Below are 15,354 nucleotides of genomic sequence, written 5' to 3' on the forward strand. Positions count from 1 at the left end.
ATATATACATAAGAATTATATATATATATACATATATATATGTATATATATATATATGGATTTTTAAAAAAATCCATCCATTGATGGACACTTGGGCTGCTTCCATCCTTTCGATCCTGGATCCTTTTTGGTTAATGTTTTTGTATTTTGGGGGCAAATACCCAGTAGCCCAATTACCAAATCATAGGGTAGCTCCATTTTTACTTTTTTTGAGGCACCTCCAAAATGCACCACTGCGTTCCCACATAAGAGTGCTTGAGCGTTCTTTCCTCTCCACATCCTCACCAACACCTGTTGTTTCTTGTGTTTCTGATTTTCATCACTCCGGCTTGCATGAGGTGACCTCTCACCACAGTTTTCATTTACATTCCACTGATGATGAGTGATGTTGAGCAGTGTCTGTTGGCCATCTGTATGTTTTCTTTGGAGAAATGTCTGTTCATGTCTTCTGCCACCTTTGGCAAATTGGATTATTTGTTTTTTTTTGGATGTTGAGTCATACCTAAATAATTTTTAGACAAAGGACCCCACATTCTCATTTTGCCCTGGACTCTGAAAATGATGTAGCCATTCCCGCCTGAGATTTAGAGGTATTTGACAGTATGATTTTTGTATACGATCAAAACAGAATAAAATCATTCAGATCCTAGTTTACTACTCAGTATCTACCCACTCAACAAATCTTCATGAATGCTTAATATGTTAAGTACCCTGTTAGGTGCCTATCACAGTGTAGATGATACAATGGCAAACAGGAGGCTATTGTCTGCCCTTAGAAAACTTCACCTATTAGCTGAGGAATAGTGACAGGAAGAAGGAATATTGTGATAAAGTATTATAAATGCCATGAGAGCTGAGAGCCAAGTGCTAGCTACCATGGGAGGACACAGCAGAATTATCTAAACAGAAGATCCCCTTATAAGGAATTTCCACATTTCATGGTACTGATGGTCAAAGTGTGTCCCCTTTTTTCTTTTTTCCTTCAAAAATGATGTGCAGGATATCTGTTCTAGTACATTAATAGTGCCTGTCTGCTACAACCTGCATTGTTAGGGTGTATGCTATTTTAGCACAGGAGATCTTCATGAGTTTCTAAGAAAATGGAAAAGGAAGGCAAATTGCTCTCTCCTTGCTAACCTAATGCTGGTGGGTCTTCCTTTTCAAGGAAAATGCAATGATAAGCAACTTTTAATAAATTATTTGGAAAACACTTTTCTCCCAGAGTTAAGAGACACATAAGCCCTTATCAAATCTGCTGCTAAAGAGGACATGATTAATTCATTTTGTTCTCGGTGGCCCTAATTATTTAGGTAATCCTTTCTCCATCTCTTCTGCCCAGTGCCCACGCTAGGAAGCCCATATATAAAGCAGTGGTAACCCAAAGTGAAACAATGCCATAACTGACATCCCAATTGTTCTGTGCAGGATGGTGGACCTGTTTAGTAATAAATGATATGAAAAGGTCTTTTATTGACAAGCTGCCATGTGCTGTTTGCATTAGCGGATATGAGAAGATGATGGCTGTTTCTCCTTCGTCCCCATGGTATTCAGCTCAGTGAGATAGCAGAAAATGCTTCAGTTTACTTAAAGCATTGATAACACCTCTAAATAATTAACTGAGGACTTCCTGTCTTCAATTACTTAATGCTTTTTTTAACATCTTGAGAGGATTATAAGCAATTTATGGATTTCACATGATGAGTGCACTCGCCACTATTCCCACAAAGCATTTACAGGATCATGTTTCTAAAGCTTTGAGGTAATTAAAAATAAGCATGGAGACAATGGGGCTGAGGCAAGGTGCTCGCTTTCCCTTCTGTCATTTCTAAGGACCTAGATTTTCAAGTTCCAGGATGACTGATGCTACAACTTCATTAGTGTTTGGCTGTTAACTTAGGGAATACCAAGGTTTTGGAAATGATGAGAAAAGCAAAACATTTATCCCAGAGGGTACAGGTAGCCCTTTGATCAAACACTGGAGATGCAATGTAAAGTAAATCTGGTTGTTTCAGTTTGTTCCACAAACGCAATAAAATAGTCATTCATATCATAAAATACTTCCATAGTGAATTTGGTCAGTTAGAGAACTATGGAAATGAATGTTTCTTGGCAGATATGGTATAGGAACATTATATGGATCTCAGGTTTTAGATGAACTAATGCCCAGCCCCGCTGCCATCCAGCAGGGACAGCATATAGAGGAGGCTGTACTCGGTGAGGTTATGCTAAGATCTAAGGAGTTTGCTTCCTCATGCGATGAAGACACTTCTCTTTAGGACTGTCTTGCCAAGGGAAATACTGTCTACCTCTATTTAAAATGGTGCAGACGGATGAACCAAATGAATCCTAAAGGCTTCTTTTTATTTTATGATCTTATAAAAAGTAAAACCATATAGAAAAACTTTAAAATATTTTTCCTCATAAAAGAGAACTCCTGGCATCAAGTGATGTGCATGAAATCCTCTCTGACATGAAAATATTCATTAAAAATGACAATGAGAAGAACAACTGGTGGAATAAAGGTGTTTTAAAGAAAAATCTTCCCAATTATTTTATAATTAATGAGGCTATCAATCCTGTTGGTGTACACATTACATTTGAATTTAGTCTGTTGGCATGTAAATGCTCGTTTTAAAAAAAAAATACAAATCAGAACAGCTCACACAGTTCAAAGCCCATGCTGGCTGAGGAGACATATAGTGTAAGAAGAACATTCCATATCACGGTATCCCGGTTTTTTGTGAAACCTTTACTGATACAAGATCTAAATGTGTCTTAACTTGGGTTTCAAAACTCTGTAACTGACATTCCATTTTCCAAGCCAAGTTATTCTTTTGAATTTCCCCCACTGCATTCTTTGGAGTTCTGCTGTGGTATCGGTCGCACTGTATTTGCAATTAGTTCTTAACTTGTCAGTGTTCCCTATCACTGGAAGCTTCTTCTTCTTCTTCTTCTTTTTAAGATTGTATTTATTTATTTGACAGACAGAGATCACAAGTAGGCATAGGCAGGCGGGGGGTGGGGGGTTCCCCGCTGAGAAGAGAGCCTGATGCAGGGCTCGACCTGGATCATGACCTGAGCTGAAGGCAGAGGCTTTAACCCACTGAGTCACCCAGGTGCCCCTCACTGGAAGCTTCTTGAGAGCAGCAATCTTGTTTTAGAGCACTTGGCTTCTGGAACTTCCTGAAGACAGTGGGCATCTGTCAGTGAATGCCTGCTTGTGTGTCAGGGCATCATAGAATTAAGAGCAAAATCATGAACTGATTTTTCTACCTGTGTAGTATAACCTGTGCTTCCTCTGAGGAAAACTCAGGCACACTTTCCCAGGCTTTTCTGTACTTCTTCACAAGTTTCCTGATCTCTAGTATCAATGCTCCATGTAAGCCAAGGGGTCCAATGGAAGAAGAATATTCACTCAGGGGCCCTGGGAAGGAAGCTGCTGACAATGGGGGAAAAGGAAGTTTGTAATCTCTTGCCTACGGCCTCAGAACCTAAACTCCCACAACTGTTTGGGATGATTCAGTAGATCTGAGTAATGAACTAAGTTACTTACCATCTCAAAGTATTCTTTTCTATAAAATGCGAGTAATAACTCTTTTTACCGCATAGATTTGTGGAGAGAATCAAACGAGATAGTACATGCCGGGTGTCACATGGGAAATTCATGTGTTCCCCATACATTTGTGTAGTTCTGTGTAGCATCTACAGATGTGTCAAGGACTGTTCTAGGAACAGGAAGTACTGTATTGGAACTAGGTACCGATTTATACCGAACAATATCAAACTGTATTGAACTAGGTATCCCCGACCCAATGGGGGGAGATACAGAAAACAAGCACTATTAGGTAGTGAGAAATCCATGACAAAAATAAGACCAGGTGATAACCGTGGTGTAATAAAGAGGCTTCCTTAGAACGGGAATGTCAGAAAATGCTTCTCTTCTCTTCAGAAATGACTTTCAAAACTAAACATGTTAATTGTTATTATAATCACGTCTAGTAATTATCTGACTTTATGCCATTATACTGTACTATTATTATTTTTTTACAGTTAATTGTAATAAATGTTATAACAAACCATAAAAATAATACAGTCACTATTAATTAATGTTAATAATAACAAATCGTCACAGTCACCTGTCAACTACTCTGTGTATTAGTTACCCACTCAGTAGATAAATGTTAGCCTCTGGATGATTTCTCCCTGCCTTCCAGTACATTCCTGGCTATCCTCATCCCATTATCTATGAGTATATCCTTGGGGAATGAAAATGCATCTTACCGTTTGTCTGAGGGAAAAAAAAAGTTAATACTGATGCAAAAACCCTACACATAATGCATATCAAAGCCAAATATAAATTATTTCTGAAGTTATCTGCTGTTGTGGCTTATTGCTGCCAGTGTGGGCTCTTCTATTAGCATGGATAAGTGGGACCTGACCATATGTCAAGAGAACACGTCCTTTCGAAGCGACCTCATATATCAAACGCACACCCCTGGGATGCTTTGCCCCCTAACCACAATGACAGACCCTTCCGGTAGGTTTTCCTCTTTTTTTTTTCACCTGTGACCGTATGCTGCCTCCTGTCAGTGGTGCCAGTGTAGATGAGACCTTTCCCAGCCTGCCTGAGCTGGTACTCTTTAATGACGCCATTTGGTTTCTCAGGGACGCTCCAGCTCAAATGCAGAGTCTCTGCGCTGGGCGCCGTGACTCTGGGCGGCAGGACGCTCTCCGGGACTCCTTGGGTCGTGGCGGCAACTACCTGCAAATAGGAATTAAACAGCAATTTATGGTAATAGGACACTAGGTATTCTGATCAACGAGAATGTCACTTTTGTTTTAAAATGTTGTTGTCTGGCCTGGCATATCATTAGCGGGGGCTTGGGGAGACAGTCTCCTCCTTCTTCTTCCTTCTTTTTCTTTTTATTCTTTTCCATCGTATTTAAACAATGAAATCTGACCTTGAATACATTACCTAAGTCTCAGACTACCATTCATCACAACAAGTTCAACAACAATTTTGACGGCAGAGTGCAGCCCTCAGTTTAAACAAGTAAAATCTGGCGGGCAGACTGTCTTGCTAGAGAACTCTTGATGACTCTCTTCCATATGGCCCATCAGTGTCTTTGCATTTTAACAGCCTGATTTTGTACATTTTAAGCACCAGTAAATATGAAGCAAAACCCACATCTGAACTTGCTTGCATATAATATGCTTTGAACAGTATAAATGGGCAGATTTTTTTTTTTAATAGTCTTCTTACAATACCCAGGATGTCTTGATAGCGTCTATACCAACGTTCTGGAAAAAGAACTGAATGAGAAGGAAAAAAGGATAAGTCGACCGGTTATTTATGCAGCATTATCAAAATACAGTTTTGAATAAAAATTAGCTGCATTTGTTTTTTCACAGAATTAACTCTGGTTTCAGTTTTTTAACCAATTGTTCTGGCATCTGGTAGGCAGGAGCTGTGCCTGTATAAAAAGACGTGGAAATGTTCTAGGACCGTTCGGACCATAACTTTTGATGGGGCCAATCAGCTGCCATCTGTTTAAACGGTGCCACGCTCGGAGATGTTTCTGGAGGTCTGCTGAATGAAAAGCTGCACATATGCACGGCGGCGGACCCATCTGACTGATGTTTTCCTTGGATGGTTCTTGCACAGTGTGGGAAGATGCTGTTCTTATAAAGTTGTAACCACATGAAGAGAATCAGAGCTGCTGTGTGTTTGTTTCTACTGGTTTCTTCTGACTAGGCTGGCTTCTGTGAGATGGCTCACTCTTTATTTTTCTCCTAAATCATCTCACTGCTTCTTTCCAGTCTCCTTTGTGGGCTCTTCGCGTTCCCAGTGTTCATCATCTGTGGTCTTGTTTTTTTTTTTTTCTCTCTCTTCTCCTTAAATGACCCTATTCAAACTCCTTGCTTCAACTTCCCACATGGATCCTTCTAGCAAATCAGTCATTTCATAATCTAGACTCTGACAAGACAGTATTGCTTAAAGTGCCAAGTAATATTTTCTTCTGTCACTCTATCTGTTCCTTCTCTTAAATATATACTTAAAAAAGGCTTAAAATTTTAATCTTCTTCTACACTCAAATTTTCCTCTTTTATTTTTTTATTTGCTTGCCAGAATGGCACTGTGATCTGTAATTTGCTCAAGCCAGAGAGCCAGAGATCTTGAATAACATCTTTGATACTTTCCTCTTACTACCCTGCATAGAGTTGACAGCAATTTCTCTTATTTCCCTGCATTTGGTTGACACCAAGTCCTATAGATTTCATCCCCCAAAACATCTGTTGTATCTCCCTGATATTCTCCATCCTGACTCCTGTTACGTGAGCTCATTTCTTTCCTATACTGTAGCAGAAATCTTGGTATCATTTTATTTTCTAAGCCAGGCTCTTTTGCCCCTTTCTGTGTTTCAAGAGAAGGCAATTTTTGTTAAAGTGTTATTTTTTTTTAGAATTTATTTATTTGACAGAGAGAGATCACAAGTAGGCAGAGAGGCAGGCAGAGAGAGAGAGAGAGAGGAGGAAGCAGACTCCCTGATGAGCAGAGAGCCCAATGCGGGACTCGATCCCAGGACCCTGAGATCATGACCTGAGCCAAAGGCATAGGCTTTAACCCACTGAACCATCCAGGTGCTCTTAAAGTCATATTTAAATAGAAACTTTTAAACTGAGGAATGATTTGAGACTTGTTATGGATCTATAGAAGATCATCTGAGAATAGTTGGCAGAACTTTGGAAAACAGTATGGCGGTTCCTCAAAAAGTTAAAAAGAGAGATACCCTATGACCCAACAATTGCACTAGTGGGTATTTACCCCAAAGATACAGATGAAACGAAAAGAAGAGGCACTTGCACCCTAATGTTCATAGCAGCAATGTCCACAATAGCCAAACTGTGGAAGGAGCCGACATGCCCTTCAACAGACAAATGGATAAAGAAGATATGGCCCATATACACAATGGAACATTACTCAGCCATCAGAAAGGATGAACACCCACCATTTGTACTGACATGGATGGAACTGGAGGGGATTATGCTGAGTGAAATAAGTCAAGCAGAGAAAGACAATTATCCTATGGTTTCACTCATACGTGGAACATAAGGAATGTCATGGAGGACATTAGGGGAAGGAAGGAAAAGCTGGAGGTGGGAAAGTCAGAGGGGGAAACAAACCATAAGTGGCTATGGACTCTGGGAAACAATTTGAGGGTTTTGTGGGGGGTTAGGGGGATGGGTGAGCCTGGTGGTGGGTATTAAGGAGGGCACATGTTATAACGAGCACTGGGTATTATATGCAAATAATGAATCACGGAACACGACATCAAAAACTAAAGATGTACTATATGGTGACTAACATAACCTAATTAAAAATATAGTTGGCAGAGGGAAAATGTGATAAAGAGGGTAATATTGGTTCAAATTTTTTCCTTTTTTAAAAACTAATGAAACATTGACACGTGCATAAATTTCCTTTGCAGTGATCTCTCCTTCTGGACATACGTATTAGTAGTCAGCTGAGAAGCCATGTGAGCGTGTTACCATTGAGGCAGATACTGTTTTCTGACAGTGCAAAAGTCATTCACAACCTGCATGTTCCTATAGTCTTCCCACTGGCTCCTTCCCTTACCTTGTTGCTGATGGCGCAGCCAGCAACCGTGCAGGCTTTCAGCTGGTACGAGTATTCCTGAAACGGCTGAATTCCCTTCGTATCAGAAAAGCTCAGTGACGTTCCCTGAAAATGTTCAACCCCATTTCGGAGAAGAATGTAGTAGATAATTGGACCTAAAAGAGACAGAGAAATACCCAGATTTGAGTGTCAGATCCTTTTAACTATTTGCAAACAACTCACATGTCTTAGGGTTCTGAGGAAATAGGATAGTCTAGCATTACTTACTTTTAATTTGCTATCGTATTGCTATGTTCAAGAAGTTCTGAGAGATATGCACTCTTCTTGAAGAGAGGGATTCTGGACATAGATAATTAAATTCATTTATGTTTATTTTCCCTCACTACCAAACAAAATTTCTTCCAATATTAAAACTATTTTGCCTTTCTTTAGCAGTCTTTGCTTGTTTGAAAGCAGCTCAGATATATATGCTAGGATTCGAGAAAAAAATTCCGGGACTAAACACTTGTGAGGCCTATTTTACAGAATGAATGATTAGCAGGCACACACCTAAGGTTTCTTTTACCAGCAAATAATTTTTAATGGTTAGATGCATGCCAGTTACATGTACTTTACACTCATTTCGATTTCCTTACGGATTTATAGGATTTTGTTATTTCAATTTAAAAAGTAGCTTAATACCATTTGACTGTATAGGTTTCTTCCAACTTAAGAGTATCACATCTTCAAGATTATCCATTTTGGTCCACCTAGGGGCACTAAGTCCTTCAGGCACATCTTCTTTTGTTCTGGCTCTAATGGCTTTGCTGAATCCTCGCCCATAGCTGTTCCATGCAGAAATCCTATACTCGTACATCATATAAGGCTCCAGGTTCACATCTGGAAAGGGAGAAATTGAAGAGCGAGCTTTTAAAAACATTTTTTTTAACCATATTGAAAATGAATATAAAAAACTTTTAAAAACTTAAAAATAAATGCTTAATGCTAGAACTCTCATCTCTTAATGTTCTAAATCATAAGAAAAACACTTCATGTGTTTATTGGATACAACAATATGGAACTCCACAGAAAAGAATTCACTTTCTCTGATCAAATAATGGGTGACATGAAAGGAATGACTGAAAACCTAAAGTACTAGACTAATGTACACTGGATATTAGTGCTTCCCCACTTCTGTGTGGGGCAGGTTCACCAACCTGTTTTTAGAGTTTGATACTATAAATCTTACCAATTATTACATCATCCATATTATATTAAACTATTATATAAATTATATATAATGTAATAAATTATATTATGTAAAATATAATGGATTATATATAATATATAGTTACTGTGATATATGAGACTGGAAACTTGGCTTATCATGGTTAGTGGATATAACTGGTTATATATGGATATTACATATATAGAGAGTATACATATAAAATATATATTTATATATAAATATATAAAATATATAGGGTTAAATATAACCCTATAATATTTAATATAACCCTATAATAGGATTATATTAAATATAACCCTATATGTTTATATATATATTTATATATAGGGTTATAAATGGTTAGTGGTTAGTGGAATGCACAATCCACTACACACATCCTTCCCTCTTTTGCCAAACCAGGACTGAAACCCAAATTCAAAACAACCAATCTAAAGAAAAGAATTAAACCAAACTGTTGAATGTTTTGTACTGGCAATGATTTTATTAGATAATCAGTCATGTGATTCAATGGCATGCCAAAAGTCTTTGTTCAGTTTTAAGCTTTGGTAATTTCAGAAATACAAATGCTACAAATTTACAAAAAAAAAAAAAAAAAAAAAAACCAAACAAAAAAACACTGAAAAATTAATTGGCTAAATCTGTTTAATTTGGTGAATTTTGACTATGTTTGTATGTATGCATTTTTGTGTGGTGGTTTCTGGATGACTTCTCGGAGGGGAGACCAGAAGAAGAGGTCCTTCTTTGGCTTCTCAGCCGCATGCTCCATCTTTATGTGGGGTTGAGTCTCCACCCATCCCTGTGGGTTTTTTTGACTGCATTTTCCTTACATATATTTCCTTACCATAAACCCTGACCTGCTTACTTTATAGAATTAGTATGAAAATAAAATGCATGATGTTATGTGCCAAAATATCATAAAATGTAAACTGCTATAAAATAGAAGGGCTTATCTCTGTCTTCATTTTTCTCTGGTAAGGGGGCATCTGCCACTTGTTACCTGGGATGACCACTGGTGGGTGCCCAGATCTCCCTTTGGTCCTGGTCAGAGGCCTTCTGCCTAGGGTCTAATTTTCCCAATTTTCTCTGAAGCTTGGGGTTATCAGATGACTGAGATCTCAACAAAAGAATTAGCACAACAGTGATAAAGGAGACCAGGGTCTCACTTCCTAAGAGGAATCACTTTTCCTCCATGGACCTTCTCATCCCCTTTTGGTGGCCTGGAAGTAGGATGTTGTGGTGACCCAGGTTGCACCATGGAAAGGATGGCAGCCCCAGAAACATCATGAGCCATCACCTGGAAGGAATCTGGATCCCTGAATGACTGTAGGGCCGAGCTACCCAGACCATCCACCTACTCACATGAGGTCACTATATTTTTCAATCAACTGGCTGTAGCAGATTGAACTGCTCATTGCTAATAACTGTTCTTTCCAACCCTTCAGGCCTACATCACCAATTCTAATTTCAGTTGCAGTAGCTTGCCATGCTGTTTCTTCTTTTTTCCTCTATGGCATTTCATTCTTTTTACTCTCTCATCTCTTATCTTCATTTCTTTGTTTTCCTGTGAGGCCTGGTCTTTAAAAGATGCTCCTAGCTCATGAAAGAATCCTTTTTGTTTTACACATAAGGAAGCATAGTTGAAATTTTGCCTTCCCTCAACAATCTCTCTTATTTCTGAGTTCTTTTTTCTTTGCCAGAATTTCCAACTCAACTCTTTTTTAAAAAAAGAAAAGAAAATGCCACCCCCCCACCCACCTTTTGTAATCTCAAAATCATTATGTACGTTATAAGGGGTTAGTCTTCAAATAAAAGAGGGTCTGCCTTTTTTTTGGGGGGGGTATGCTTACTCAATTTTTACTTGTTACTGACTTAAATGTCCCATGCATACTTGTCTGCAATCATTTGTTCAGCTGATAGTTCTTTAAAAATGCATATACAGGATTGTGTTGTTCTATTGCTGAAAAAGCTTTAATATTGCCTCATTGCTGCCTGCTTAGTGTGGTATAAAAGGCCTTCATCTGCTGACCCCTGCTCTTTGGCCTCATCCCCATGGTTTCTCCTCTCCTTCACCATGCTACATGCATATCAAGGGCCTTGTTTTTCACATCTTCCTGGGCTTTCTCTCACTTCCTGTGCTTTGTACACGTTGTCTTCTCTGCCTGCCTTCCTTTCCTTTGAACTGGTGTGTTTCTCCTTGTTCTTCAGTTTTCAGCTCAGCTCAGGCATGATATCCTTCACAAGTCTTTCCTAACCTCTTCAGTCTGGGTTAGATGTCCTTGCAATGCCCTTGAAAAGCATCCTCTGCTTACTTCTGTTGCAGTTCTTACATGGACGTATTTCTCACATTACAGGGTACTCATATTTGTCCCCTGTCTGTTCATACGGGCTTCAAATCCCTGATGGGAATTCTTACTTATTTGTTTTCATAGCTGGTGGGCTACCAGTGTGGAGACTAGTTATTAGTAAAAATTTAAGAAATATTTTTTGATAAATGAAATGATTGTATGCATGAATGAATTTGGGTGAGCTCTGATGTTGTTTAGCTTTTAACTGTAGATTTCTAAGAAAGGTGGATTTCTTAGTCTAAATTGGTCTCAATGGTACTTGTTTTAGCATGATTTAGGTGTTTAGTTTTCTTCTTGGAAGAGAAATTTTTGTTATTTTTCATATTTAATTTATAGTATTCTTTGGTAGGCAAAGCAATCTGAAATATGGATGTTTAAATAAGTTAAACATTTTCTCTTGTGGAGAAGGCTATTGTAAATATGCCTTAAGGGACCTTTAAAATCTTGACCTTGACATCAAAAGGCAGATAAAAGTACAGAATTCTCTTGGATCATGTGCATCTAGACCAAACTCACTAATTTGGAAATGAGGGTCCTTAATCTATAACTGGGTATGGAAGGACATTGGAGGGTTTGAGGAACTGTTCTCTATTCTGACCACTTTCCTGATTAAATGCATTCCAATAAATGTTTTGTTTTTGTTTTGTTTGCTTAACGTGTGTTAATCCAAGAATGAGATAAGGTGAAGCAAGGGCATCTTGTTCCGACCGCTATTTCAATCTCATAGGTGGAAGGAGCAAAGGTCCAGAGGCACATGACACAAGGTAGAAATGAACGTCATGTTGATGTGTGAGAGGAGACAGACACTGGCTCGAGAAGCCTGCACTGGGGACAAGAAAGTTCACTTACACCCTGGGAATGGCAAAGAGGGACATTTCAGGTGGAAGAAATACGTCAGGGGAGTTTGGAGCACTGTGAGAGGACCTCCTACATCATGAAGAATCTTCTAAATCTGTGGGTCTTGAGGGCGAAGTGATTTAAAACTGACATCTTCCCTTAGCAACTTACTTTTATAGATGACCCTCAGTCTCTTCATCTGTTAAATGGCCATACTTCCGTGATTGCTTTGTGGGTAAATTAAGGTAAGATTTTAAAGAATCTAGCACATCACTGGAACCTTATCTCTATGCCTGCTTTCCCTCCTCAATCTACTTCCTCACTCCAGCATCTTGCCTTATTTTTTTGTAATCTTGAAGTTTACCATTATCACCCACCATCGGTTAAGTAAGGCAGAATGGTGAGTCATGATGAAACAGGGCAGTTTAGTTAATCTTACCTTGCTTGAATTATGTCACTTAAATGTATTCTATTTGACTTTAGATGATGGATGATTATATATATAAACACACACACACACATGACACACACACATACACACAGCTACACACACACAGGGACACACTTAAGTTTTCAAAAGGCAAAAACAAACTCTGTAGGGACTTAAGTAAATGGACAAATAATAAAAATTTAATAGAGGACAGAACTATTTTGGAGATGATCTTAAACTTTTACAGTGTTTTTCACTCAGTTTAGCCAAGCCTGAGAACCACTATTTCCAAGGAACTCAGCAGGGCAAAGATGGGGCCTGAAAATTAATATTTTCAGTAACTGTGAAGGTTATTGTTCCCAAGACAATGGCCATTTAGTGGCGACACCAGGCTGTGGGAGAGTGCAGTCTCCAGACCCAGACCCAAGATCAGGAAAGGGACAGTTTAAGCTCCTCCCCAGAATAATGCTGCGAGGTCTTAATGGTGATCAGACAGGTTTCTTCCTGTTTTCTGCCTACAGGTAAAGCAACATTCAAGCTTTGCATTTATTGAAAGTCTGCATTCACACTTTTAAGAAAGAACATGGGGCTCACTGATGATTAACTGGGTATTACCATAAAAGAACACATGAGCTATTTCCCTGTTCTGAATTTTCTACATGTTTACTTTAAAACAGTACATACCTTTGTCTGGATTTAGACTTTCCACTTTTTTTAAACTACTAACTTTGAACAGATCCAAAGTGTGCCTTTGATTACCTTATAACTAGCTAGCCCACGGTATGAAGGAATTGGCACACGAGGCTAAGGAGGGGCTGGCATCAGGATGAAACAAGGACGCACTTTACTGCAGCTTTTCGCTCTCTCTCCTAAGCCACGGACATGTGGCCCGGTTTCTGTTACCTGTGAAGGAGAACGTGTCGGCACTTCCTGTGTGAATGGTCTCTTCAGCAGACGAGCATATTTCGTCTGTTGATTCCTTGCCGGGGGAATCATGAGGTCCTCTGATCACAGCACAAACATGGCTGGTGAAGTTGAAGTCACACCTGCCGCAGTACGCTGTGGCTTCCAGAGACGCTGGGCAGGGAGTCCCACACTCTCCATTTTCCTGAGTGGTGGAGGTGGGGAGAAGGAGATATAAGAGTTACATTTGGACAGGGGCGCCTGGGTGACTTAGCTGGTTGAGCATCAGACTCATGGTTTCAGCTCAGTTCATGATCTCATGGGTCCTGATCTCATGGGCTGTGGGATCCAGCCCTGCGTGGGGCTCTGTGCTCAGCAGGGAGTCTGCTGGAGCTTCTCTCCCTCTGCTCCTCCCCCAACACACATATGCTCTCTCTCTCTCTGAAATAAATAAACAAGTCTTTTAAAAATTTACATTTAGATGTACATGGGGCAGGTTTCTACAAGATGAAAATGAAATTTTCGTCCACGTAGCTCATGAATAAATGTCTCAAGACTTATGAAAACAAGTGGAGGTGGTGCGTATACTAGAAAGCAGTTCTGGTGTGGATGATATAGATTTGGATTTGGAGTCTTATCTTGCCAATTCCTACTTCTGTGACCTTGGGCACGTCACATACACTCTCGAAGCCTCAGCTCCTTCCGTCAGAAAATGGAAATTACACTTACCATGCAGGTTTGTTATGTGCATCAAACGAGATAACACCTGTAAATACCTTACACTTAGATATAACTATATAAGATGCTAGTAAATATAATTTATCCCACCGAGCCACCCAGGCACCCTGATTATAAATATAATTTAAGTATAAAGAAGAGCAGGAGTAATTATTTTACTATTGTTACTTTGACAGTTTTCTAATGGAGCTTTAGAGAAAATAATGAGATATTTGAGAACCTGCACTTTTGTGCTGTAGGACAAGTTGGACTTCTAAGAAGTTCTCCTTGTCTAAGTTTTAAAAAAAATCTATATATTTCATGAACTCTCATTATAGTTATTATTATTTACATTTGTAAACCTTTCCTCTGATGAATCTCTGGACTTTGCATAGCTATTGGTAAGTACAAATGTGTTCTAATGTCAGAAAATGAAATATTTCACCATCCCAGATTACAGGAGATATAAATAAGACAACAATTTTGTAATGCAAAACTTTCCTTCATCTTTCCTTTCCATAGGCGGCTTAATTAATTAATAAATTAATTTTAGAGAGAGAGCATGAGCAGGGTAAGAAGCAGGTGTGGGCGGGGAGGAGAAGGTATCTCAGGCAGACTGTACTGAGCAGGGAGCCTGGCCTGGGGCTCCATCTCACGATCTTAACCTCATGACTTGAACCAAAACCAAGAGTTGGATGTTCAACCAACCAAGACACCCAGGCACCCTAGATGGCATAATGTATTGAAAATAATTTTTTGCTTTTTAAAATTGATCTACATTCAAACTCTCTTACCTCATATACGTAAAATTATTCTCCCAACCCCAAAGCTGTCCAAATAAATCTGCTTCAGAAAGCTAGAGTAGGATTTCTATTTGAATATAGTTAATCGAACATCTGCACTTATTTAGCTTCATCTTCTCGTGAAGCCCAACTAGATGACCGTAAGAGAATAGACAAAGTCCAAGGAAACAGGAAGGGAACTAATAACCACAGGACAGCCCAAACATTTTTGGAAGCTAGGAACTGGATGAATGTGGCAGAGACAATACCATGTGCCCAGTAATGTCTATTTTGTTTTTTCTCCCCAGAGATACTAAATTTGCAAGTCCAGCTGAGTAGGAAAAGGCACATGACTAGAAATGTGCTTACTCTACAGGAAGGATGTATTTTTGCTTGTAGGTGAGACTCAAACATGTGTAATCATCCACTCTCTCCTCTTTCCCATTGCAGTCTGAGGGTCGTGTGTGAAGCCC

At 39.2% G+C, this 15,354-nt stretch overlaps 1 protein-coding gene across 1 annotated transcript in view; it reads right to left on the minus strand.

The window, feature by feature from the left end:
• Window positions 1-15,354, minus strand: part of USH2A (usherin) — a 681,643-nt gene that overhangs the window by 136,958 nt on the left and 529,331 nt on the right. The window contains exons 51-54 of the mRNA XM_045081155.1: window positions 13,383-13,587; window positions 8,321-8,518; window positions 7,640-7,794; window positions 4,564-4,762 (exon numbers count right to left, since the gene is read on the minus strand). Of these exons, the coding sequence (XP_044937090.1) occupies window positions 4,564-4,762; window positions 7,640-7,794; window positions 8,321-8,518; window positions 13,383-13,587 (757 nt within the window). The remainder of the gene's footprint in view (window positions 1-4,563; window positions 4,763-7,639; window positions 7,795-8,320; window positions 8,519-13,382; window positions 13,588-15,354) is intronic.

This window comes from Mustela putorius, unplaced genomic scaffold (assembly GCF_011764305.1).
Source record: "Mustela putorius furo isolate JIRA1106 unplaced genomic scaffold, ASM1176430v1.1 tig00000508_pilon_pilon_pilon, whole genome shotgun sequence".
Classification (NCBI taxonomy): Eukaryota; Metazoa; Chordata; class Mammalia; order Carnivora; family Mustelidae; genus Mustela; species Mustela putorius.